The 25,932-nt window shown below is 44.3% G+C and overlaps 2 protein-coding genes across 2 annotated transcripts in view; one reads left to right on the forward strand and one right to left on the reverse strand.

Moving 5' to 3' along the window:
• Positions 1-25,932, reverse strand: part of dzip1l (DAZ interacting zinc finger protein 1-like) — a 217,452-nt gene that overhangs the window by 35,560 nt on the left and 155,960 nt on the right. The gene's annotated exons all lie outside the window — the stretch shown is intronic.
• LOC132821628 (claudin-18-like) lies at positions 1,631-24,863 on the forward strand. The gene is made up of 5 exons (XM_060834333.1): positions 1,631-1,850; positions 17,581-17,745; positions 19,395-19,500; positions 20,865-20,970; positions 24,714-24,863. The coding sequence occupies exons 1-5, from the start codon at positions 1,631-1,633 to the stop codon at positions 24,861-24,863; spliced, it is 747 nt and encodes a 248-aa protein (XP_060690316.1).

Genomic DNA, 25,932 nt, shown 5'->3' on the forward strand with positions numbered 1-25,932 from the left:
TTTGATCAAACGATGAAATACTAATATTTTCTACTGTGGTAGTCACCTCTTATTATTTACTAAAATAATACTCAATTAGTCATACTGAAGTTTGACCAGCTGTCATGGTGAGAGTTGAACCCACATCCCTGATGCATTATACTAGGCTACTAGATCAGTAGCACATTGCTATTACCACTGCACCACCACCGTTGCACTCAATAAAGGAAGAGTGATAAGAAAGGGAGATAGTCACTCATGGTCATGTACAATGACTTTAACTGAGGTTCAACTATATTTTAGGAGGAAGATGGTGGCACATTGGGAATATCATTGGACCAACAATCCAGAGGTTTAAGCTCTTACTCTGAAAGAATAAAGGAAAGTAAAGTGACTAGCTAGGCATTGACAGCATCAAAGACAGTCTTGTCTGAGCTATTATTTCTTTTTACCAGCTGTGGATACAATCCACGCTTATCACTTAGAAACAGGTTAGAGTGTTTGATTATGATTATTATTCCAAATCTACAGCACTGCCTGGTACTAGGAGGTACAGGTATGTATGTTCACTGCTGCTAAATATGGTCTGTTATCAGCAAGAGGCCTCCATTCATGGGCCTGAACATGAAAGGCATTGTTTGTCCCCAACTGAACATCATCATATTTACCTAAGTTCAATTCAGAATTACACACAGCTGTGAATGGTTTTCATTTAAGAAAGGTCAAATGATACAGAAATATCAGCAAAAGGTAGAGATAAAAGAAAGGTTGGGGTGGGGGGAGGAGGGGAACATTTGGTGTAAAAATAGGAAGTGCAACAGACCCTGGAAAGAAACACTGGGCTGAATCTTATGGTTCTAGGCGAGGTGTGAGTTTTGTCAAGTGATTTGGAGAGATTCTCACTGCGAGACCAAGCACACCAGATCTTACCAAATGAACCTCATTAACTACCTTCCCCACCCCTACGGTGTCTCATTCTATCCCTATCTTACCACTCACCATTCCTGGAATAACTCATCACTCAGAGGATATCCAGCATCCCTTACACTCGTGACTCTCTCTAAGGGAAAGAGTTTACCTCGTCCTTAAATGGACAACATCTGATTTTCAATTGGATCATTGGTTGGAAATAAATGTTAGTGCCATTAACAGAACAACAGATAACACAGTCATCTGTCTGAGGGGTGAGAAGGGATTTTGGTTTAGGGTTTTATTCAAAAGACAGCTCCTACAACAGCGTAGCACTCCCTTCCTCCTGCTTTGGAACCTAGATTTTTGACTAGGACAGACTTGAAGCACAAACGTCTTACTCAGTCACCAGGGTCAGTCAAAACCGACACACAATCTTTCAATAATCCATCGCAGTTTCATCCATCAGAGGCAAAACACATCGGGTGAGTAAGAGAGGAAAGTTGCTGAATTTTCCCAGTAACAAAAGAAATGTTTCAAGGATCTGAAGATTTGGTCCAAGTTTCACCCTCTATCTAATGAAAACAATTTAAGCAAACAGGTGACTCACTGATTCGACACTGACAGGTTTCACAGTTTACGTCTATAGGTAACGTAGGGAACCAGGTCATTCGGTTGACAGTGGACCCACTGTTCAGACACTTAGCGCTTGCTTGCTGCTGAGAGACTCCCTGTACACACCATGGCTACCACAATGTGCCAGTGTTTGGGCTTTGGCATCTCGGCCCTAGGTTTCGCTGGGACCATCGTTGCCACCGCGTTGAACATGTGGAGCACACAGGACTTGGGCCAGGATCTGGTGACCTCGATTTACAAATACATGGGTCTGTGGAAAACGTGCATGCAGCAGACATCCGGCTACACGGAATGTCGCCCCTTCTACACTGTCCTGGGGCTTCCAGGTAGGCTCAGAGGGTGCAATGCAGTTGGGAGTAGGCGGGCGGTATCAAAGAATAGTGCCTGTCCAGGGGACAGATCACATTGCTAAAGCCGACAACACTGCACTAAAAGTTGTGTATCTGCTTTACTATTACTGCTTCAAATATTGCTTTTAACTTCTATACAACCTCCCTTGTGATAAAGTGGCAGTGATCGTTCAAGTGTTTCTTGTTAAAATCATTTCATGGTAAATGTTTTCCATTATCAACCAGGTCAAGTATTAAAGGTGGAATGATTTAGATAATTTAAGAGAAATTCTATGATGGGAGAATTACATGCTAGACTTCAATGGACAAATCAATATATTTGCAAGAGTTGAGCTTCAACAGGAATATTACTTTCTTAAAAAGGTTGACTTCCAGGAGAGATTTTAAGGACATTTGTTAAGCCACTTTTGGAATACTGGGTCCAATTCTGGTCTCCCTGCTATAGGAAAGATGTTGTTAAACTTGAAAGGTTTCAGAAAAGATTTACTAGGACGTTGCTAGGTTTGGAGGCTTTAAGCAATAGGGAGAGGCTGAACAGGCTGGAGCTGATTTCCCTGAAGTTTCGATGGCTGAGGAGTGACCTTATAGAGGTTTATAAAATCATGAGGGGCATGGATTGAATGAACAGTCAAGACCTTTTCCCCAGGATAGGGGAGTCCAAAACTAGATGGCATAAGTTTAAGGTGAGAGGGGAAAGATTAAAAAGGGCCAGTTTTTTCATGCAGAGGATATTGCATGTATGGAATGAACTGCCAGAGGAAGTTGTGGAGGTCAGTACAAATACAACATTTAAAAGGCATCTGGATTGGTATGTGAATAGGAAGGGTTTAGAGACATATGGGCCAATTCTGGTAAATGGGACTGGATTAATTTAGGATATCTGGTCAGCATGGATGAGTTGGACCAAAGGGTCTATTTCCATGCTGTATATCTCTAAGACTCTATGAATTGGTTTTGATGGAGATATTATACTCAGGAACTGGGTTTCGATGGAGGGATAATTAGACTAGTGAACTGGATTTGGAGGAAAGGAATATTATACCAGTGGATTGGGTATCGACAGAGTGATGATTATACAAGTGGACTGGGTTTCCACAGAGGTATTATCAAACTGGTGTTCAGGGTTCCAATGGAGGATTTTTTTAAAAGTGGACTGGGTTTCGATCAATGTGTTAACATGCTTCAGGGATGGGCTTCCATCAGTGTGTACATTTACTCAAAGCGTGGGTTGGTGAACACGAGAGCAGGGATTGATGGCAGTTTCACAAACCAACAGATGGAACTTGATGGGTGAAATGGCTTTTCGGAACCCAGACACTTAGCAACTGTTGATGGCTTTTCTCTCACTGAGAATCAGTCAGGATTCAGCAAAGTGCTAAAGGAGCAAGTCTGTCTTTCAAACGAGCTATTAAACTTGATTTCAGTCCATTCCCTCAGGGAGTTCTCTCTGCTTCTCAGCCTACAATTCATCCCTCAGGCAACACTGCTCAAATAAACAGTTTATACGGTTAGATAACTCAATACTTCTTGTTGGGACCTTGCTGGACACACATTAGCTGTCAGGTTTCTCTCCATTACAACAGCTTCATATGGAAAGCCTTTCACTGGAAGAAAAAAAGGTTTGAAAATCTTGATCACACAAAAGCCATGGGTGGCACAGTGGTTAGCACTGCTGCCTCACGGCGCCAGGGACCCAGGTTCAATTCCAGCCTCGGGCGACTGTCTGTGTAGAGTTTGCATATTCTCCCCGTGTCTGCGTGGGTTTCCTCTGGGTGCTCTGGTTTCCTCCCACAGTCCAAAGGTGTGCAGGTCAGGTGAATCAGCCATGCTAAATTGCCCATAATGTCAGGTGCATTAGTCAGGGGTAAATATAAGGTAGGGGAATGGGTCTGAGTTGCTTACTCTTCGGAGGGTTGGTGTGGACCTGTTGGTCCGAAGGGCCTGTTTCTATTCTGTAGGGATCCTAATCACTAAACATATGTTCTTTCTTGATCCAGTTGCTTACAGATGGGAGTTTTTGTTTACAAATTGTTAACAGAGCAGGACATGGAGAACTTAGGAACTTGAGTAGGCCATTCAGCCCCTCAAGTCTGCTGTACAATTCAATTCACTCATGCCTAGTCTGTACCTTAACCCATCCACTCACTGCCTCTGTTCCAAGATCTCCTTGCCCAACAAAAATCTATCAATCTCAGATTTTCAATTCATTCTCAATAGCTTTGAGGGGGATGAGAATTGTAGATTTCCACTGACCTTTGTGTGATGTGAAACCTACAGAAGCACCAAAGATTTTAAACTAATGATGTACAAAGATTTGAGAGGGTGGGATATAAAACAGACAAATGACAAAAGAAACAAAAATGTCTCAGATTCCAACAAATCATTACTTTGGCAGGTTGGATGAAATAGCATCTCATAGAAGATATTTCAACTGTCCATCTCAGTCATATTCTTATCCAAACTGTGACATTTGTGAGAAAATGTACAATGAAACTGTATTCTACAGAGACAAGACACCCCAATATAATGCACATACTAACCTGCCTAGCCAATACTGCAATGAAATCTAATTACAAACTTCAACTCTTGGCAAACTCTGATATCATGATAAATCCACCACGTCTCTGATATGCCCTGAAAATGAGAAATTCACTGACATGTTGCCTCGAACACTGAGGCAAGTCTTGACACAATGTAGTGACAAACCCAACTAATGCGGTAAGGGCAACGCACTCCACTCATATTGCAGCACGTCCTGCAATACATGGAAAGGTTTCAATTGAGGAGCAAAAGTACAAGATTAGAGAAGATGTAGAACAGCGGGCAGGAGACATCGCTTCTCAGGATGTGGGAAATGGTGGAAAGACTGAGGTTATTGTCCATTCAGTTGCACTGAAGGATTTAAGAGTCAACTGCACACCTCAACTAGACCTTTGGTAAGGGTGGCAATTGTCCTTTTACGTATCTGTTGGGTTTTCAATAACAATCCCACAGCTTTTACACTCAATTCATTTGGTGCCAGCCCAGAAGATTATCAAATTTGTTGATTTCAGTTTTGCAATTTGTCACAGGGCCTGAGTTGTCGATCTAATCGATAACCACTACGTACACAGCAAGTTAAGAGTTAGGAGCAGGGAGAGGTAGGCGAGTCCGCCCTTCAAGCCTGCTCCACCTTTCAATAGATCATACTAATCTAAATGTGGTCTCAACTCATTCTCCTGCTTAGCCTCCACATTCTTTAACTCCTCTGGCATAAAAATATCCAATGGCTCAACCTCCACTGTTCTCTGGGGAAGAAAGTTCCAAAGACTTGTGAATCGCTCAGAAAAAAAAACTTCACTCAGTTCAATGGCAACTACTGCTGCCTCACAACACCAGGGATCCACTCTCCGACGACTGTCTGCGTGGAGGTTGCACATTTTCCCCATATCTGTGTGGGTTTCCTCCAGGTGCTCCAGTTTCCTCCCAAAGATGTGCAGGTTAGGTGAACTGGCGTGATAAATTGCCCATAGTGTTGAGGGATATGTAAGCTATGTGCATTAATCCAGGGAAATGTAGAGTAATAGGGTAGGGGAATGGGCCTGGGTGGGATACTCTTCAGAAGGTTAGTGTGAACTTGTTGGGCCGAAAGTTCCAAAGACTCATGAATCTCTCAGAAAAAAAACCTTACTCCTCAGCTCCAGCTTAATGGATGAAGCTTAATTTTTAGCATGCATCTCCCAGTTCGGATCTCTCCCACAAGGGGCGATATCCTCTCTTTCAAGACCTCTCAAAGCTTGGTAAGTTTTGAAAAGATCACTCTGATTCCTGTCAGCTCTAAAGTATACACGACCAACCTGTCTAATCAATCATCACAAGACAGAGCCCTCATCCAGGAAATCAATCAAATCTTAGCCTGCTGGACACACTTTCCTCATTCCTGAAGAAGGGCTTATGCCCTAAACGTCAAATTTCCTGTTCCCTGGATGCTGCCTGACCTGCTGCGCTTTAACCAGCAACACATTTTCAGCTCTGAATCAATCAAATGAACCTTTTTTTTAAATGTAATTATGTACCTTCTTAAATAAGGAGACGAAAACTGTACACAGCAGTCCAGATGCAGTCTCACCAATGCACTGTCTAACGCTTGGCAAAAGATCCCTGCTTATTTAGCCACCATGGCTAAGTAGTTTCATAAAGAGTTGTGAGGGTGTGGAAGTCTCTCCCAGAGTTAGTGGCTGAGATCCAAAAATGTTCAAGATTAAAAGGGATAGGTGCATGAAGGAGAAGTGATTGAACGAATCCAGAAATAGAATGGCCAAATGTGATTAGAATTAATTGTATGTGTGAAGGGTTAGCACAGACAAGACGACAGACAGAAAGGCTTCAACTTCAACTTCCCTCCAATACTGCAGTAATCCACACCAATTCTGGGACTCATTCTGCGAATACCACACAAAACCCACCAATACTGTGATTCTCATTGTCAATCCTAAAGTATACTGCACCAATCTTCAGACATCTGATGCATCACAGCAAACCAAACTATACTGGAGCGTATTCCTTGACTAAAATGGAAGCCATTTTAAGTTTTAGTAACCCAAGTGTTTATCCAAATATTGAAGAGAATGATGGCTTCCTTTCACCAACATTAGCTCAAGTTCTTGAGAGTACATTATACTGCAGGTGACCTTGCCCATTCCATGCAAACTAGACAAAAGAGCGTATATTGACACAGCCCTGCGCGCACTTGCCAAAATATTTGCCAAGTTGGAGAGAGGACAGGGTGGAGACCAGAAGCAAGGGAGAAATGTGCTGAGTTGTCTGGGAACACGAACAAAGAAGTAAATGTCGAGGAGACTGTCCGAGGTGGAGACAGACGTGGGGAGGCCAAAAGGAATTGTGGCTAAAAAGGAGACCCCTTGGGGTCGGTGTGGGGAAACAGATAAGGGTTCTTGTACTATTTATGAGACAGAGTAGGGGATGGGGAGGGAAGGGGTTTCCTGGCAGAATATGATTGGAAGACTGAAAGGTGTGAACTGTGTGGGATGGTTGGAGGAAATTACAGAAGTTGGAAGCAGCAAGGCCATTGTGAGATGCGAGTGAAGATCATGGAGATGAAAAACTGCAGGACAGTTGAGGGATAAGGCTGACAGCCTCCAACATAAAAAAAGCAACCAATGGCCCTATGCACTGGAACTTCATTCATCCCTTTGCCATTTTCCTGTGTACCTCAGTTCAGTCAACATGATCAAGCAAACATATGGAGCCCACTGCAAGAATCAGCCTCATCCTCTCAAAAAATACTCACTGTGATTCACTGCTGTTAGTGCTTTGCTCTCTACTTTCAAGATCTGGCTGGAGATATTTGTCAGGAACATCCAGGTTCAATATGTCATGTTACAATTTTGGGAAGCCATTATGTCATTATAGAAACCTTTCAATGTGGAAACAAGCCATTCTGGTCCACACTAACCCTCCACGAGCATCCTACCTAAACCCACTCCCCACCCTATCCCTGTAACCCCTGCATTTCCCATGGCCAACGCACCTAACCTGCATGTCTTTGGACTTTGGGAGGAAATCCATGCAGACACGGGAGAACATGCAAACTCCACACAGACCCTGAGGTTGGAATCGAACCCAGGTCCCTGGCACTGTGAGGCTAACCACTGAGCCACCGTGCCATCCTGATCTGTTCGGTTGGAAATATTGGAATTGAAGAATCCACTGACAACCACAAAACCATGGTCGATTGTTGGAAAATAAATTCATCTGCCTCACTAATGTCCTTAAGGGAAGGAAATCTGCCAGCCTCACCTGGTCTGGCCTATATGTGACTCCAAACTCACAACGATGTACTGACTCAGAACTGCTCTTTGAAATGGCCATAGCAAGCCATTCAGCTGTATTAATTGCTACCAAGTCTCAACAAAAAGATGAAACCAGACAGACCCCCTGGCACCGGAAATGAAAAGGTGTAAAAATAAAATCAGCATTAAAATAGAGAGGTCATCTGATTGCTTTAAGTGTTATAAACCTGATAAATAAAGAAAGTTAGGACCCATGGTTCCATAGGGTGTGTTTAAATGGGGCCAGAATTCAATAGCAACTTGCTCAGCTCCTTTAATTCAATAATACTTCCCAGGAAATTTTATTCTATAGGATTTTCTATGAGAAGAATTTTTTTTTAATGTGGCTAAATTTGTTAGGAAGGTCATTCAGTACGTTATGTTGGTTCCACCATTTTGTGCCAATCTGCTGCCCTTTCCCATGTTCCTGCACACCATTACTGTCCAAATTACCATCCAATGCCCTCTCTGAACACCTCCATTGAAACTGCCTCTACCACACTTCTAGGCACTGCCTTCCATAACTCACCATCATTTTGTGGTGTAGGAATAATCGGCCACAACTTTCATCCACCCCATTCTGTTACCCCGCCCCATAACACCCCCACTCACTCCCCCACCCACTACCCCCCCACTCTTCCCCACCCACTTCATCCCCACTCCCTCCATTCACTTTACCCCAACATCCCCCAATCCCCCATTCACTTAAACTCCACTCCCTCCCACTCAATTCCGCCACTCCCCCCACATTCCCCTCCCACTAATCTCCACTCATACCCCACACCCCCACTCCACCACGCACTCCCCCATCCACTACCCCCTCACTCCACCCCACTATTCCTCACCCACAACATCCCCCACTCCCCCATCTACTTAAACCCCACTTTCTCCCATCCATGACCCCCCCACTCACCCCCATTCACCCCCCAAACCACCCACTCCCCACCCACCTAACCCCTACTCCACCAGCTACTAACCCCTCACTCCACCCCACTCTGCCCCACCCACTTCACTCCCACTCCCTCAATCCACTTCACCCTAACACCCCCCACTCCCCCATCTACCTAAATCCCACTCTTCCCCACCCAAAAACCCCACTCCCCCATCCACTCCCCATTCACTTAACCCCCATTCCATCTCCCACTCCCCCCAGTCTCCTCCACCCACATTGCCTTCACTCCCCTCTCACCCACTAGCCCCCACTGCTATCCGCTGCTGAAACTATTTTTTGAAATCTTATATCCTTCAGACCCTTGTCTTTCCGATGCCATTTTCTGCACCATAATGACCTTCACCTCATCCAAAACTCCGTTGCATATTTCCTAACACATATCAAATCCTGTTTTTCCACCAGCCTTGCTCTTGTGGACCTACCTTAGTCCCAAAACATCAGTGCCCTTACTGTAGGGATGCAGTGATGTTATAATTTTGATACATAACCCAGAAAATGAGGAATGTCAGAACTTACTTGTGTCGCAGACATACAAAGGTGATTATGCTATAATTGATAATGGATGGGACTGAGTAGAAAGACAGAGACAGCCAGAAAAAAATTCCGATTGCACTGGACCTAATTCTTGTCTGCAATGAAGTACAAAGTTTGATTTCCTGAACAGGCTCTGCAGGGAGTTTCATTTGCCAGCTGCACATATACCCACTTGGAAAATTAGTTTAAGCTGTAAATAGCCAATGTTCACTTGAGGGAGTGAGGGCTGTAGATGCTGTAGATCAGAGTCGAAACGTGTGGAAAAGCACAGCAGGTCAGGCAGCATCCCAGGAGCAGGAGGATCTACATTTCAGGCACAATGATGCTGGGCTTATGCCTGGAATGTCGATCTTCCTGCTCCTCAGATGCTGCCTGACTGACTGCGCTTTTCCAGTGGCTCACTTTTCAACAATGTGCACTTGAGCCTGATTTTAGGCCCTCTTTCATTTGCAACAAAAATGACACAACGTCATACGCCAACATTGGAGTCAAAACCAATTCTCACTCTCAAAACCTGGACCAGCAGAAAATGATACGGAGTTATACTTGGGGAGCGCAATAGTGCAGTGGTTAGCACTGATGCCTCATAGCACCAGGACCCAGGTTCAATTCGACCCTCAGGCAACTCTCTGTGCAGAGCTTACACATTTTCCCTGTGGCTACATGTTCCTCTGGGTGCTCTGGTTTCCACCCACAGTCCAAAGGTGTGCAGGATAGGTGGGATAACCATGGGAAATGCAGGGTTAATAGGATAGGGGGGTGCTGTCCTTCAGAGTGTCAGTGTGGACTTGATGGGCCAAATGGTCTGCTTATACATTGTAGGGATTCTATGATTATACAATTCAATTGCCTTTCAATTCACTGAAACAAAATGCGGCACTAGGGGCTGAGCTGAACACTTAACCTCTCCCACTGTCATTAGAAAGAAAAGTCTGATATTTGTCTCATTGCTTTCACTGTAAAGTTGAGTTTCCTCACAATGTAGTAGTCATATACCCAATTCAATAAATCATGGTTCCAAAAGCACCAGAAATTAAACTGTTCTTGCATATGATATCCTTCGCTATTCCCAGTTTTATAGGGAGAACTATTATAACTGATGTAGCATTCTTAAGCATGGAAGAAGAAAGGGAAGAGATTAGTCTAAACCCTCCAATTGGGAGGCATTGATTTATGGGATGTGAGCATCACAGCATTTCTTGCCCATTCTTAATTGCCCTGGAGAAGGTGATGGGGGAGCTCCCTTTCAGAACCACTGCAGTTCATAGGTGGAAAAGCAAGTTGCGAGAGGGATACAAACAGTTTACTGAAAGATATTGGTAGGTTAAGTAAGTGTGCAGAAAGTTGGGAAGTGGAATCTATGTAACCCAGTCAAACATCAGGGCAGATGCCTAAGTTAATTGAACCTGAACATTTCTTGAGGGACTCCTGGATACGTTAAGCATTTTAGAAGAAACCTAATTTAAATCTTGTGAGATCTTACGCTTTGTGTAACTGTGCAGATTGTCTGGTGAAATGTCACCCCAACGTTGCGAGAGAATGATGAAGTGGGGGAAGGAATCACAAAATAGCAACAGGGTGTATTTCTTCATATCATGTTCAAACACTTTCCTACTTTCCTTTATTCCATCACACGCCTCTTCCAGAAGTGACATAGTTGACAGTGCTGGATGGTCAGCCACACATGCTCAAGCCTCCAGTATCAATGGGTATCATGCATAATGACCCTAAACAATGAGCCTAGCTAACAAAATGGTAGATTGTACCAATTGGTAGCACAATGGCCTGAGAGTCAGAACAGACTGAGGACTTGAGCACTGAATCACAGCCTTAATAACAAGAAGGGTATTTTAAAAACTTTTTTTCAAAAATACCATATCTACTGGTGGCATGGTGGCTCAGTGGTTAGCACTGCTGCCTCACAGTGCCAGGGACCCAGGATCGATTCCAGCCTCCGGCGATTGTCTGTGTGGGGTTTGCACTTTCTCCCCGTATCTGCGTGGGTTTCCTCTGGGGTATTCTTGTTTCCTCCCACAGTCCAAAGATGTGCAGGTCAGGTGAATTGGCCATGCTAAATTGCCCGTAGTGTTCAGGGATGTATAGATTAGATGCATTAGTCAGGGGAAATGTAGAGTAAGAGGGTAGGGGAATGGGTCTGGGTGGGATACTCTTTGGAGAGTCATTGTGGCCTTGTTGGGACGAATGGCCTGTTGCCACACTGTAGGGATTCTATGGAATCAGCTCCCTACTTTTCAATCCTTCTCGGTCAATCTCAATAAATAATTTTATTTGCTTTTCTACACGCAAATATCACACTTCAATTAACATATAGCTTGCTGGGAAATAGAGGAACCAATTACCAAAGTTACCTTGAGTGAAAGAAAGAGGAACTTTATTATCTACTAATCCTAGGAAAATATAATAAAACCCACAGCAACAATCGCATAAACACGGTAATAAGTTTGAAAGGGACTGTGTCTGGTACAGAGTAAATAAAGGTTTCACTGTTTGAAAGTCCTTGGAAAACTTTGTGTTATTAAGTTGAAGCCACAGTTGTTCAGTAATTGACTTGCATACACAGCAGGAGGAGACTCTGGAGATCTCAGTTCTGAATGGAAGGTTGTCTTCCCAGGTTAGTTTTTGATTGAGTGTTGTTTTCCAAGATGACAAGAGAAGCAAGGAGGAGGAGAAAGGAAGAGAGTTCCCGTTCTTATTGTCACAAATCCATCTTTCCTTCTCTCTGCTCTGAAGTTTAAAAGCAACTGTTGTCAAATCATTCAGTATGTATTTGGAATCTTTGTTTTTCCAAGCTGGCTAATAGATAGGCAAGCCTTTCATTTCCTGATATGAAACTATCACACCCAGATGATTTAACTTCTGTAGGAAAGATGTTGTGGAACTTGAAAGATTCAGAAAAGATTTACAAGTATGTTGCCGGAGTTGGAGGGCTTGAATTACAGAGAAAGGCTGAATAGGCTGGGGCTATTTTCCCTGAAGCATCGGAGGCTGGGGGGTGACATTGTAGAGGTTTATAAAATCATGAGGAGCATAGACAAGGTTTTTTTTCTTGAGTAGGAGAGTCCAAAACTAGGGGGCATAGGGTTAGGGTGAGAGGGGAAAGATTTAAGAAGGACCCAAGGGGTAACTTTCTCAAACAGAGGGTGGTATGTTTTTGGAATGAGCTGCCAGAGGAAATGGTGGAGGCCAGTACAATTACAATATTCAAAAGGCATCTGAATGGGTATATAAATAGGAAGGGTTTAGAGGGATATGGGCCAAATGCTGGCAAATGGGACTAGGTCAGATTGGGATGTCTGGTCGGGTTGGATGAGTTGGACCGAGGGTCTGTTGCTGTGCTGTATGACTCTGTAATAGAAAGTGCAAATTACCTGATGCTGACTCAGTTGTGCCTGGCATCAGTGTCTTCAGATAAAAGTGGTAATCTCAATGTAGATGGTTTTGAATTTTCCACATGGGTCTCACAATCCTTACCTCAATTTGTGTGACCATTGCAGCCACTGCAGGACCATGTTATTGCCTTTTAATTAAGCTATTTTATCCCACAAAGGTCTCAGGTGTGGTGAAGAAGTGACCGAAGTTAAAATTTGATAGCCCATGTTTACCACTAGCATAACACTTCAAATCCACAATGCAGGTCTCAAATGCCAGGAATAATGAGAAGCTAGACACCAATCTCAACAACATTTTAAAGATTTTGTTTTACAAAGGAATTATTAATTCAGTGATAATGTGTATCATGTTAATAAAAGTTTAAACATTAAAATAAGCCTTTGGGTTGGTTTGATTGATCAAGTCAGGGAGCCACACGAGTCCTAAATGAGCCCCATTTAACTCCACGGCTTTTCATTGACAATGCGGTCCAGCCCTGAGAGAGGGCTGTATTAGCCAGAACTACAAAATCTTACACCAGTTCTGCTGATTTTGGTGGTACTCAAGGATCGTCCGACTCAGAATCACGCTGCTTTTCCCTAGGATCCATGACTGGCTTGCAGGGTGAATTTCAAAACAGCCTTGTGCTCCCTCTGCCTATGCTGTTAATTCTGGCCCCAATCAAGAGTAAATAAAGCACCTCTAGGAATAATGACAATGCCGGTCGCTCTGGTTATGCTCGTAGTGTATAAAGACAGTCTTTTTTACCCATTTCTCATTCACATACATCAGTTCGTTTCAGAATATATCTTGGAGAAGCTGCTAACCCAGGCCAATTTGGGTTGGAGCTCCACTCCTTTTACTTAGATCCACATTATCACGAGTTTGAGCAAAGGAAATAACGTCAGTTTCCATATATCCTAAATCATAGGATCACAGAAACCCTACAGTGTGAAAGCAGGCCATTCTGCCCATCGAGTCCACACCCAGACCGCTCCACCACCACCTCAACCCCACACTCCCTCATTTCTCATGGCAATTCACCTAACCTGCACATCTTTGGATTGTGGGAAAAGCCAGGGCGCTCAGAGGAAACCCAGGCAGACACGGGGAGAATGTGCAAACTCTACACAGACAGTTGTCCAAGGGTGGAATCAAACCCAGGTCCCTGGCGCTGTGAGGCAGCAGTGCTAACTGCCGAGCCACTGTGCCAGCCCATAGTAAATTTTTATCATATCGAGCCATGCCAGGTTTCAACAAGGAAACACTCATTACCTGATAATTTAGCGGCTCCTGCCTGTTGATACGGTGGTGGTGCCACAATAAAAAATGTTCTTATAAAAACAGATAGACTTTTGAGACAGGCACCCATATAAAAGACATTCAGGACCTCCAAACCTTCGATACACTGACTTCTGAAGTTAAAGTAAAAGCTGATTTGGTACCTCAGCAACACCAAACTGACTACCTTCACAATGTTTGACCTGCTTTTGTCCCTGAATCATAGCCATTTGGCCTGTTGTGTCTGTACTGATCATCAAACAATCATTTACTCTAATCCCATTGGTGTTTGAAGTGTTCAAAAATATCTTGGAGATTCCCACCCTACCATCCTTTCAGATACAGTGATGCCCTTTTAGAGAACCATTTAAACCTCCTGCTTCTTATCTTAAAACTATCCCCAGTTACTGAACCCTCTACTGAGGGAAAATTCTGCCCCAGCCTTCCCACAGCGTGGCAACCAGAACTGCACACAGTAGTCCATATGTGGCCGAACTAACATTAGCCATTCTAACAGTTTGCCAGATGAACTCCGTAGATTCTCATTGAAAACCAGCTGCACAAACTGAGCACTAAATGCAGCATAAATTACGTTTGCAGCCATCCTAATACCATCAGACCATAAAATGCCAGAGTATGAATAGTCTACACAACTCAATGGGTCTGCTCCACCATTCAATTAGATCCTGGCTGATCTGATAATCCTCGACTCCACTTCCCTGACATTGCCCTGTGACTGTCAATTCCCTTACTGATTAAAATTCTGTCTTGCAAATACCCAGCCTTAATGTCTGCAGTAAATATTTTCAGATTGATTACCCTTCAAGAGAAGAGATTTGCCCTCATCTCTGTCCTTACTGGGACTCTGTGCTCTGAAATTATGCTGTCTGATTGTAGACTCTCCCACCAGGGGAAACAATGTCTCCGTATCTCGCCTGTCAAGTCCCTGAGAATCTTGTGTGTTTCAATAAGGTCTCCTCTCATTCTTCTAAATTCCAACCTAGGTCAATCTCTAGTCTTAAGGCAGTCCCTCTGTATCCAGTACTGCTGACACGGTGCAAAATTACCTCTGGGGGTGTGGTATGAAGACACCTTGCTTAATATTTCAGCTGGGCAACAGCCTCATTGACAGCATGGTGCTCTTTCAATACCCCATTGGCATGTCATAGAGTCATAGAGTTGTGAAGCATGGAAACAGACCCTTTGGTCCAACTCTTCCATTCCGACTAGATATCCGACATTAATTTAGTCTCATTTGCCAGCATTTGACCCATATCCCTTCGTATTCATGTACCCATCCAGATGCCTTTTACATATTTAATTGCACCAGCCTCCACCACTTCCTCTGGCAGCTCATTCCATACACGTACCACCCTCTGTGTGAAAACATTGCCCCTTAGGTCCCTTTAAAGTGTTATCTGCTCCACTAACGGGAGCCATGCTTAATGGCCTTGAACAGTAAACTATCTTACACAGTTGTCTCTCCTAGTGGAACTCTCACCTATCAGTCTGAAGATTGATTCCATTCCTCACCTCAAACACAGAATGAAGCTGACATTTCAGTGAGGGACCGATGTACAGTCCAGTGTGGCATCTTTCAGTTAAGCTGTTTTACTGAGGGCTTTTGTGCCTATTCTGGTAATGGTGTGAATCAAGTGAGAGAACAGAATCCCTCAACACACATCACTAAGAATAAATTTGCTGCCAATCTGTCTCAATTGCCATAGGACTGTGCTCTGTGCAAATTGGCCAACGCCCATTTAACGGTGATACGAGCACTTCACAAATAAACCAGTAGCCATTAAATTTTATTGACAGTGTGAGGGTGCACTAATGTGTCACACAAATACGAGTCTAGTATTAGCCAAGTACAAGTTTCGGTGCGATTTGGATATATTGAGTGAGTGGGCAAATGCAGGTTATCCCGGTAGCAAAATGAGGGAGGCATTTATTATCTGAATGGCTATTAAACTGAGAAAGTAGACTTGGGTGTCTTTGTATACCAGTCACTGGAAATAAGCATGTAGATGGAATAGGTGGCAAACAGGGCAAATTGTACATTGGCCGTCATAATGAGAGGTTGGAGTACAGCACCGGGGATGTCTTGCTACAATTAGACAGGGCCTTGGTGAGATCCTATCTGGAATACTGTGCGGTCTCCTTCTCTGAGGAAGGATGTTCTTGCTATAATGAAAGCTGAAATGGAATTCTAGTGCTATCATTGACTGAGCAAAAGGGGGAGAAAAATGTACAGGCTGGAGTTGCAGGACAATAGGGTGTGGGAAAGATAGACAGAAATTGTAAGTATTACAATGGGCAGTGATTGTGGAGGTATTTGAATTTATGAATGAGGAATTCTATTATATATTCCAAACCCCAGGCAAAACTGCGGTGTATTCTTTTACTCTCTCCTCTCTACTATCCTACTTGGGCCTCACCCTCTAGTTAAAATTTGCCTTAGTTACTTCAAACTTGCAAGACCATAGTTAGTGCAGAACCTGGCCTGATGTACTGTCAATAAGTGGCAGCTTTCTTTTCAGTCGTTATACCGAGACTTTATGCACTTTACTGCTTCTTTTAGTTCTTTCGTGAAATGTAGGTCAACATTTCCTGCCCAACTCAACCTGCCCCTTGAACTGAGAAAGGAGAAAGTGAGGACTGCAGATGCTGGAGAGTCAGTGTCAGGGTCAAAAGTGTGACACTGGAAAAGCACAGCAGGTCAGGCAGCATCCAAGGAGCAGGACGGTCGACATTTCGGGCACAAGCCCTTCATCAGGAATGACTATTGAACTGAAAAGCCATTTCAGCGGGCATTAAAATTAAAGTCTGGAGTCACATGCAGGCCAGACCAGGTGAAGACAGGAGATTTCTCTCCCTAAAGCATGAGATTTTATAACATCAACCATAGCCTCATGTTCCCCACTACTGAGATTAGTTTTTAATCCCAGATTTTACTCAATTAATTTAAATTCTATCAACTGCTGTGACAGGATTTGAGTCAACATCCCCAAAGCATCAGCCTTTAAATTGTCACCAGTACACCTGCAAGAGAATAATGTCATTCAAGAGTGAAAAATGTACCGTAGAGCCTTTTTCATTCTTGGGATGTGGGCATTGCCGGCACAGCATTATCTATTGATCATCCATAATTGCCGAAGAAGGGTGATAATGCGTCTTCCTTTTATCTACTGTCATCTTTGTGCTAATGGTACCTCTCGCTAGGAGGGGAATTAAAACACCATGACCCAGCATCAGCAAGAAAGGACCCAGCAGGTTAATATGTGTGATTTTAAAGAGATTATTGAGGTAATGATGCTCCCACAACATCTCTGGCTCTGTTCTGGGAATAATGAGCATCCTTCCTGGCCTCCCATCTAAGACCAGTTAATTCACTTAATTAATGTATTTGAGTGCCCTTCCTGGTCTGAACAAGTCAGCCCCACTGCAGTGCAGTGTGCTCACCCACTCAGTCCATCCAGAGGGTGCAGGGGTGTAAAACGTGCAGGATCGCATCAGCTCTCTGTGTATACTCAGCCCCTGGTCAGTGTCCCTGATGTTCACACTTGTGAGAATGCACACAGAAATTGTGATTTCCCTCCCATGATGCCTTTGCCGAACCACACTTGTCTCGCTGCCAGGTAAGCCTTCTCGTGACGCAGTGACAGGTTGACTGGCGATTACTGGTGGGTATGCTAACACTTGTACCTCATGCCCACAGCCACGTTCCAGGCCGTCCGTGCGCTTATGATCGTCGCCATTGTGCTCGCTTTAATCGGTTCCGGTGTCTCCATCGTATCCCTCAAGTGCATTCGACTGGGAAGCATGGACGATGCTTCAAAGGCCAACCTAACGCTCACATCCGGGATCCTGTTTATTGTTGCAGGTACAGCTCACCCCCCAAAACATGCACAGTTTGCCAAGCTTGCCATCTTCACGCTTTGACAAAGGGTCAGTTAGACTTGAAACGTCAGCTCTTTTCTCTCTTACAGATGCTGCCAGACCTGCTGAGATTTTCCAGCGTTTTCTCTTTGGGTTTGCCATCTTCATGTGTTGGCCAATAGCGCCAAATCTCATCCTCCGTAACCCACAGGTCGTGGGCAATGAGTATATCAACCTTATCAGGTTTAACCCCTCACTCTCTTTCGATCAGTTCTAAGAGCTGTGAGTTTCAATCTCCCTGGGGATCAGTTACACAGGGATCAACAGCGCTGCATCTTAACAGCCAACAATGAGCAGTGATGAGGCACTCAGTTATGCAACACTTCACAGATGTACCCAACCTAAGCCACACAACCTTACTTTCCAGCAATGGAGACAGCAGTGACCAGTGATCGAAAATGGGACTCCTTGCTGATTTCATTCCCTCCTGCTCCATCTCAGTGAGCCATGGGCAGCATTCCTCGCCCCAGGTTGTAGCCCTGCCTGGCTACATTAGGTTAGGTGAGAATGAGTCTGTGGCACGAGAGACCATCCTGATGGATGTGTTAACTGCTTTCACCACACAGGCAGCCCCCTGTGAAATATCTGGATTATACAGTTGTCCTGGTTTTGGACAGGACCCTCTATTCAGTCCCTGAGTTGTCCAGACTGTAGCCAGTGCATTCCAGACTCTCAATCCAATAACATTGAGAAATTTAATAACCGATAAATCTTCAACACCCAGCAAAAAGTTATGGAAATTAAACAATAACCCCATTGCTCTTCTTGTGCCCGCTGTCCTGCACTGGAGTCATATGAAAGCAAATCAAAATGAATAATTGCAATAATGCTTCAAAAATATTAAATACTTTAGGGACATGGGGTGCTGGAATAGGTTTGTTAATGAGATGCTGGGAGGGTGTAGAGGAAGCTGACTGCATTGTGTTTGAACAGACCCTTTGTGGGCGGCACGGTGGCACAGTGGTTAGCACTGTTGCCTCACAGCGCCTGAGACCCAGGTTCATTTCCCGACTCAGGCGACTGACTGTGTGGAGTTTGCACGTTCTCCCCGTGTCTGCGTGGGTTTGCTCCGGTTTTCTCCCACAGTCCAAAGATGTGCAGGTCAGGTGAATTGGCCATGCTAAATTGTCCGTAGTGTTAGGTAAGGGTAAATGTAGGGGTATGGGTGGGTTGCGCTTCGGCGGGTCGGTGTGGACTTGTTGGGCCGAAGGGCCTGTTTCCACACTGTAAGTAATCTAATCTAATCTAATCAAATGCTCACATCAGCTGACTAAATTAGCTAAAGGTCTTATTTCTCAGGGCCAACATCACTCACTGCAAGAAACACAAAGAATCCATCCTAGCTAACAAATAAATCTTATTTGGATCAAGCTTGAATTCAACACCTCTGTTAAGTTTCCCCTTAACCCTCTCTATTGTGAGGAGATCAATGCCGGTTTTCCTTTGATCTCTGACATTTCATTGATACATCTCCTCCTCACCCTCTCAAAAGCCCCGACAGTCTTCCCGAAGAGTTGTGCCCAGCATGGGTCAATTAAGAATGGATTTCTTCTCCTACCCTTCAACTCACACTTCTTGTTTGTGCCCGGACAGGAGTTTGTTGTATAGCTGGCGTATCGATCTACGGCAACATGTTGGTGACAAACTTCTGGGAGGCAAACATGTCAATGCTTGGGAATCAAGGGTCAGTTCAGCAGAGGTAAGGGTCGATGCAGGAACTGCAGACTGCATTACTAGTTTTCATTCATTTCTTTTCCCTATATTCAAGATGGGAACGAGTTCCACATTTATCTTTAGTCTTTCATGGGATGAGAGGGGTACCATTTGTTACGTATCCTCAATTGCCCTTCACTGGGTGGATGCAAGTCTATTTCAGAAGATACTAAACAGTCAGCCATATAGCTGTGGCTCTGGAGCCACATGTAAGAATGTGACTCAAGGTAAGGATTTCCATCCTTAAAGGATATCAGTGAATCTAGATGGGTTTTCAGAACAATCGAGGGCAGTTTCATTATTAAGACTAGATTTCAATTCTAGATTAATTAAATTTAAATTCTACCAATTGCCATTCCACCTGTCAACTCCCCTAAAACAGCCATCAAACCCAAAACAGCATCTCTGCCAAAACAGACATCTCCCCCAAACTGCCATCAACCCCAAAACTGCCATCATCCCCAAACCAGCCATCACCCCCAAAATGGCCATCTCCACAAACCAGCCATCACCACCAAAACTGCCATCTCCCACAAACCAGCCATCACCGCCAAAATTGCCATCTCCCACAAACCAGCCATCACCCCCAAAACTGCCATCTCCCACAAACCAGCCATCACCCCCAAAACTGCCATCACCCCCAAAACAGCCATTTCCCCCAAACTAGCCATCTCTCCCAAACAGACATCATCACCCACAAAACAGCCATTTCCCCTGAAAAAACAATGACACCCCCAAAAATGCCATCTTCCCAAAACAGACATTGCACCAAAAATAGACATTGCTCCCATGAGACCTTTGAAGTCCTCAGGAAGTCTCAATATTGTTCACAGCCAGTGACCTGGTTATTGTTATTAGCAACCTTCACAGAAGGGTTCTCAAACGGTGATTTTTTTTTCTGACAAATGTCAGTGATTAGGTAGTTGCCCATTAAGGCCAGCTTTTAATTTCAAGGTTTTCTTGAATGGAAATTTCACCATCTGTTATGGTGGGATTCTGGAACGTTAGCCTGGGCCTTCGATCACTCATTCAGTCACATTAACACTGTGCCTTGATTCCCCTGATTTAAGGGGAAAAGCATCTTTTCCTCTAGTGAATGGTTGGAATCTGGAGAGTACTGCCTGAGAAAGTGTTGGAGGCCCATTCAATAGCTGCCTTCAAAAGATAATTTAAGAATTATCTGAAGAGAAACAGTCAGCAGTATGGCAGGAAAGGAGGTGAGGCAGTGGAACAAGCTGAGTCACTCTTGCAAAATGCTGGCTGGGACATGATGGGCTAAAAATGACCTCCCTCTGTGCTGTAACTATTCTCTGATAGTTTTCGGACTGATAAGGTTGTTGTCCTGCACAGGTACACATTCGGCTCGGCCTTGTTTATAGGCTGGGTTTCTGGAGGCCTGCTTGTTATCGGTGGAATAGTGATGTGTATCGCCTGTCGAGGTCTGGTCCCTGAGGAAGCTCGGTGAGTTACTGTGCACACTATAAAAGGGAGAGCAACATCTGTGGCCATTAATGTCCATCCATCACTTGAACCTCTAATGCAATATAATCTCCACTCAAGGCTTATGTGACTTTCAGCACAAAGACAGATGGAAAATAAAAGGAAGCGTTTGTATTCCACGCTCTCCTTTCCATTGTTGCAGTTCCTTTTCTCACTTTGTTTTGCTGAGGGCAGGAAATATTGAGCTATTTTCAAAGGATTTTCAAAATGCACACCAACATTGATAGTGATCCTCAATTGTTCCAGCTGAATTACTCTAGGCACTATGTTAAAATAAGACACAAAAGCATCTTGCTCAATTGGCACTTCATCCACCACCAATGCTCAGTAGCAGCAGTGTGTACTATCTGTAGGAGGCGCTACAAAAATTCACAAAGGCTCCTTAGGTATCACTTTCCAAACCAGCAACTATTACCGTCAAGCAAGAGTCACAGAGCTGTGCAGCACAGAAACAGACCCTTCATCTATGCTGACCAGATTCCAAATTAATCTTGTCCCATTTGCCAGCATTTGGCCCAGTTGCCTCTAAACCCTTCCTCTGCACATACCCATCCAGATGCCTTTTAAATGTTGCTATTACACTCACCTTCACCACTTCCTCGACACCATACATGCACTACCCTCTGTGTGAAAAATCTGCCTGTTAGGTCTCTTTTAAATCTTACTCCTCACCTTAAACCTATGTCCTCTAGTTTTGGATTCCCCCCATCCTGGAGAAAAAACACGTCTATTTACGCTATCCATGCCCCTCATGATTTTATAAACCTCGATAGGGTTGCCCCTCAGCCTCCAACGCGGCAAGGGAAAAATACCCCTGGGTATTCAACATCACCCTAAAGCTCAAACCCTCCGACCCTAGCAACACCTTTGTAAATCTTTTCTGAACGTTTTCAAGTTTCACAATATCATTCCTACAGCAGGGGAGACCGGAATTGCACCCAGTATTCCAAAAGTGGCCGAACTAACTCCCTGTACAGCCACAACATGACCTCCCAACCCTTATACTCAATGGGCAATACTCAACACGTGGGAATACCACCACCTGCAAATGGCCCTTCAAGCCACTCACCATCCTGACTTCGAAATATATCGGCAATCCTTCACCATTGCTGGATCAAAATCCTGGAATTCCCTCCCTAACAGCACTTGGTCTCTGGCAGTTCAAGAAGGCAGCTCATCACCATCTTCTCCAGGGCACCAGTAATGCGTAATAAGTGGTGACCCAGCCAGTGATGCCTACACCCCCATGACTGAATAATAAAACTCTGCCCTGTTGTCAACGGTTAGGATTTGGAATGGAATGCCTGTGGAGGCAGTGGATACAGATACATTAATAGCCTTCAAAGAGAATTAGATAAAGATCTGAAAAAGAAGGAATTGCAATAACAGGAGGAAGAAGTACTGCCAAAGAAACCAAAGTAATTTATCACAGCACATCTTGGTAATGGTGTACACTGCTGCAACTGAGCATTGTTGGTGGGGTGAGTGAATGTGGTGCCAATCAAATAAGCTCCACGTCCAATTCTCCAATCCTTGGGTCTCCCCACTGCCCGTTAGTTGAGATATCTGCATCATCATTCAGCCCTGGGTTTCCAGTGAGCACTGCACTGGCTATGACCAAATGTTAAAGAGCATTACAATAATCTCATTGCTTTTCTCATTGCTATCTTTCCCTTTACTTTGTCTGAATGGCACGTTTGTAGGAACTTGGAGATGCTTATCCCAAGAACATGAGGAAACCAGATTAAATGGCACAGAGACAAACTTAGCAACAGGATGCACAGCAGGCTGTATACAGGATAGAGGAAGCCATTTGACTCATCACAACTGAGCTGAGTCTCTGAAAGAGCAACCCACGTTGGCCCATTTGTCATTTGGATTGGACAGGGATTGGGAATCATGTATTTCCGGGGTCAATGCTGGTTCACTTGCAGTTGATTTGGACGTGGCTTTAAGAAGCAGCACAAGGCTCAGAATCTGCTGACAACTTTCACTCAAAGAATATGCTCAGGTCTTCAGTGAGCCTGGGACTGAAAATCCTCAGGCTCAGGAATGAGAAAACCACCAGCTGAGATAAGGCGGTAAATGAAAAGGAAGGCTATAATTAGTTAAGGATGTTTCAACCTTGGACCTCTTAGCCCTTCCCTCCATGTTGCTGTCTTCTAAGATTCTCAATTTTTCTCAGACTCTTTTCAATCTCAGAAAATGATCTATTTCTCTTTTAAAAGCCATATTTGTGGATTCCAAGCCTGTCAATTTTCCAATTATATTCCACAGCCTGTCAACCATTTGTGCAAAATAATTTCTTCTTTCTGAACGTAAGGTGCCAAAAATATTGTTCTTCCATATTACGTCTGAATTTGTGAAAAGGAAGATCCCATTCCTTTTCGTCTTCAAAAACAGTTTTATCAGTTTGTCCTCCCACTGTCAAAGTTCAGGGTTTCTGAGCTGCTCCATCTCTGTGCTCGTCCATTATATTTAAGTTGCATCTGTTAGTGCAAACTCCCGAAATGTATCACCTCCTGATCTTCCACAGTAAATTTCAACTGAAATATATCTGGATTAACACCAGTGGAGATACAGTCAGTAACACAGAGCACTGCAGGGAGAAGTGTTACTGAGTGACAGTGTAAGGGAGCTGAATCAACACGAGTAGAGATACAGGGCCAAGATTAGTGTGCTGCTGGAAAAGCAAAGCAAGACAGACAGCATCCGAGGAGCAGGAAAATCGATGTTTCGGACAAAAGCCCTTCATCAGGAAAGCACTTCCTGGTGAAGGGCTTTTGCCCAAAACGTCGATTTTTCTGCTCCTCAGATGCTGCCTGACCTGCTGTGATTTTTCAGCACCACACTCTCGACTCTGATCTCCAGCATCTGCAGTACTCACCTTCGCCATGAGTAGAGATATGGTCAATAACACAGCGTGCTGGAGATCAAGGGTTACTGAGTGACTATGTAAGGGAGCTGGATTAACACAGGTAGAGGTACAATCAGTAACACAGGGTGCTTGGGGGAGAGAGATTACTGAGTGACAGTGTGACAGAGCTGGATTAACATCAATAGTTACATTCAGTAACACAGTGCATTAGGGAAGAGGAGTTCCTAAATGAAAGCATGAGGGAGCTGGGTCAACATCAGTAAGACAGTGCACCGGGGAGAGAGAAGTTATGAAATGTCAGCATCAGGGAGTTAGGTTAATATTAGTGGAGATGCAGTCAGTAATGTAGGATGTTGACTATGTACACAGGCTAGAATGGATAGAAGCCACATCACTCAGCAGGGAAATCAGGTGACAGCAGATAAAGTGGTATCCAACAGCTTCCACAGCTTGGTGTGATCAAGTTGGCAAATCAGGCAAATCCGTCAGGTTGTGTGCCCTGCTGGAGGGTGCACAGACACAGGCACCCATCTGGTGACAGGGCTGAGCCCAACCCAGGAAGGAACAAAGGGGTGGGGTGATGGGGGGGGTAACTGCTTGGGTGAGATGCTAGTAGTTGGAATGGCTGCCAGTCAACTGGAAGGAATGAAAAACAATTTATAGAATTGAGAACTTTATGCAGTCACGTTGTGGGTTTAACAACACTTACAGCTTCGAGAGAAGCAAAGGTCAGAGGGAACATCCCGGTAAAACTGGTCATTATTTTGTGCAGGTACAATTCGACCATCTACAAACTCCCGAGCCGTGGGGGTCCCTACAAGACGGGCTACAAAGCCAGCACACACCACGACACGGAAATGACCCACATTAGGAAGAGCTACCCTGATGACATTGAATCAAAGAAATCCGGATATAACCGCAATACCGAGGACTCCAGACGTGCTGCACCCGGGAAATACGACTATGTGTAAATTTGCTGGTAACCGCAGGGTGAGATTCTGAAAAATGGCCAGGGTTTGATTTGTTAAACATTCTTCTGAGATACTTCTGCTGAGCTCACCTTCCAGACCAGTCACTCACCGGTGTGGTTCCAATGCGGATAGGGATGACCAGTGCAATTAATTGGGTAAGGGTCAGTCCAGTTTCTACACAGACCGTGCAACTCAACCTCAGCGTGGAGCTCAAAGTGGACAATGAGGACTCTGCCACTAACACAAATGAAAAATTAGGTAGAGAATATAGCACCCATTTTGTACCCCCACTGAAGTTGAATGTTACCCCATTGGACAACCCATACTGAGCTTTTATTATTGTGCCCATTCATATCACCCACGCTTGGGAATACAAATATCCATGAGCCATCCTAATACTCCCACAGCCCCCCTAATCTTGAAGCTAGAAATTAGATAAAACCTATCAGGCCTGAAGAAAATGGAATGTGGACTCAGTGACCAGTGCAGCCTCTCAAATGGGTTCAGGAAGCAACCAAACGAGTTTCCTAGAAGTCAACGGGTGAGGAATACAATGCTGGATGGGTTACAATGTTCTATCCCAAAGGGCTGGTATTATTAGACCAAACGCTCCCAATTCTCAGTCTGGATTGTGGCAGCAGGCTGAGCTGGAGGGAGGTGGGAACTCTGAAAGGTTTCATTGGCAGATAATCTTTCCAAGCTGGCACGCTCACTTAGCAATCATGGAAGACAACAGAGAACATGAAGGTCCTCCTCTACTTTTTTCTTCAGTGTTTCCCATACACGAGGTACAAGGACAGAGAAGCTGTGAAGTCTGAATGTCAACTCCAGACTCAGTCACGTTCCTAACATAGCATTTGCCTCAAGTTGATGCAAAGGATTTTTTTTTTGCATCCCTCTCCATGTTTCCAAGATCTTCCTGTCTTACCATCTCCCAGATTCCCCCTTTCCCAAATCCACTTCACTTCTAGCTCAAACTCCTTCCCAATCTCCGCATTCATCTGATGTTGACTTCAGTTACACCTCCCCCCGCTCACCTCCTGTTGTACTGAAGCAAGGTGTCAAGGCC

This window comes from Hemiscyllium ocellatum, chromosome 13 (assembly GCF_020745735.1).
Source record: "Hemiscyllium ocellatum isolate sHemOce1 chromosome 13, sHemOce1.pat.X.cur, whole genome shotgun sequence".
NCBI classification, from domain to species: domain Eukaryota; kingdom Metazoa; phylum Chordata; class Chondrichthyes; order Orectolobiformes; family Hemiscylliidae; genus Hemiscyllium; species Hemiscyllium ocellatum.

What these genes read in the sequence shown, in the direction of transcription:
- LOC132821628 (XM_060834333.1), top strand. Translation starts at nt 1,631, where the DNA reads ATGGCTACCACAATGTGCCAGTGTTTGGGCTTTGGCATCTCGGCCCTA. An exon ending in CACTGTCCTGGGGCTTCCAG is followed by an intron (nt 1,851 to 17,580) that starts GTAGGCTCAGAG and finishes TCATGCCCACAG; the next exon opens with CCACGTTCCAGGCCGTCCGT. An exon ending in GAGGTCTGGTCCCTGAGGAA is followed by an intron (nt 20,971 to 24,713) that starts GCTCGGTGAGTT and finishes GGTCCCTACAAG; the next exon opens with ACGGGCTACAAAGCCAGCAC.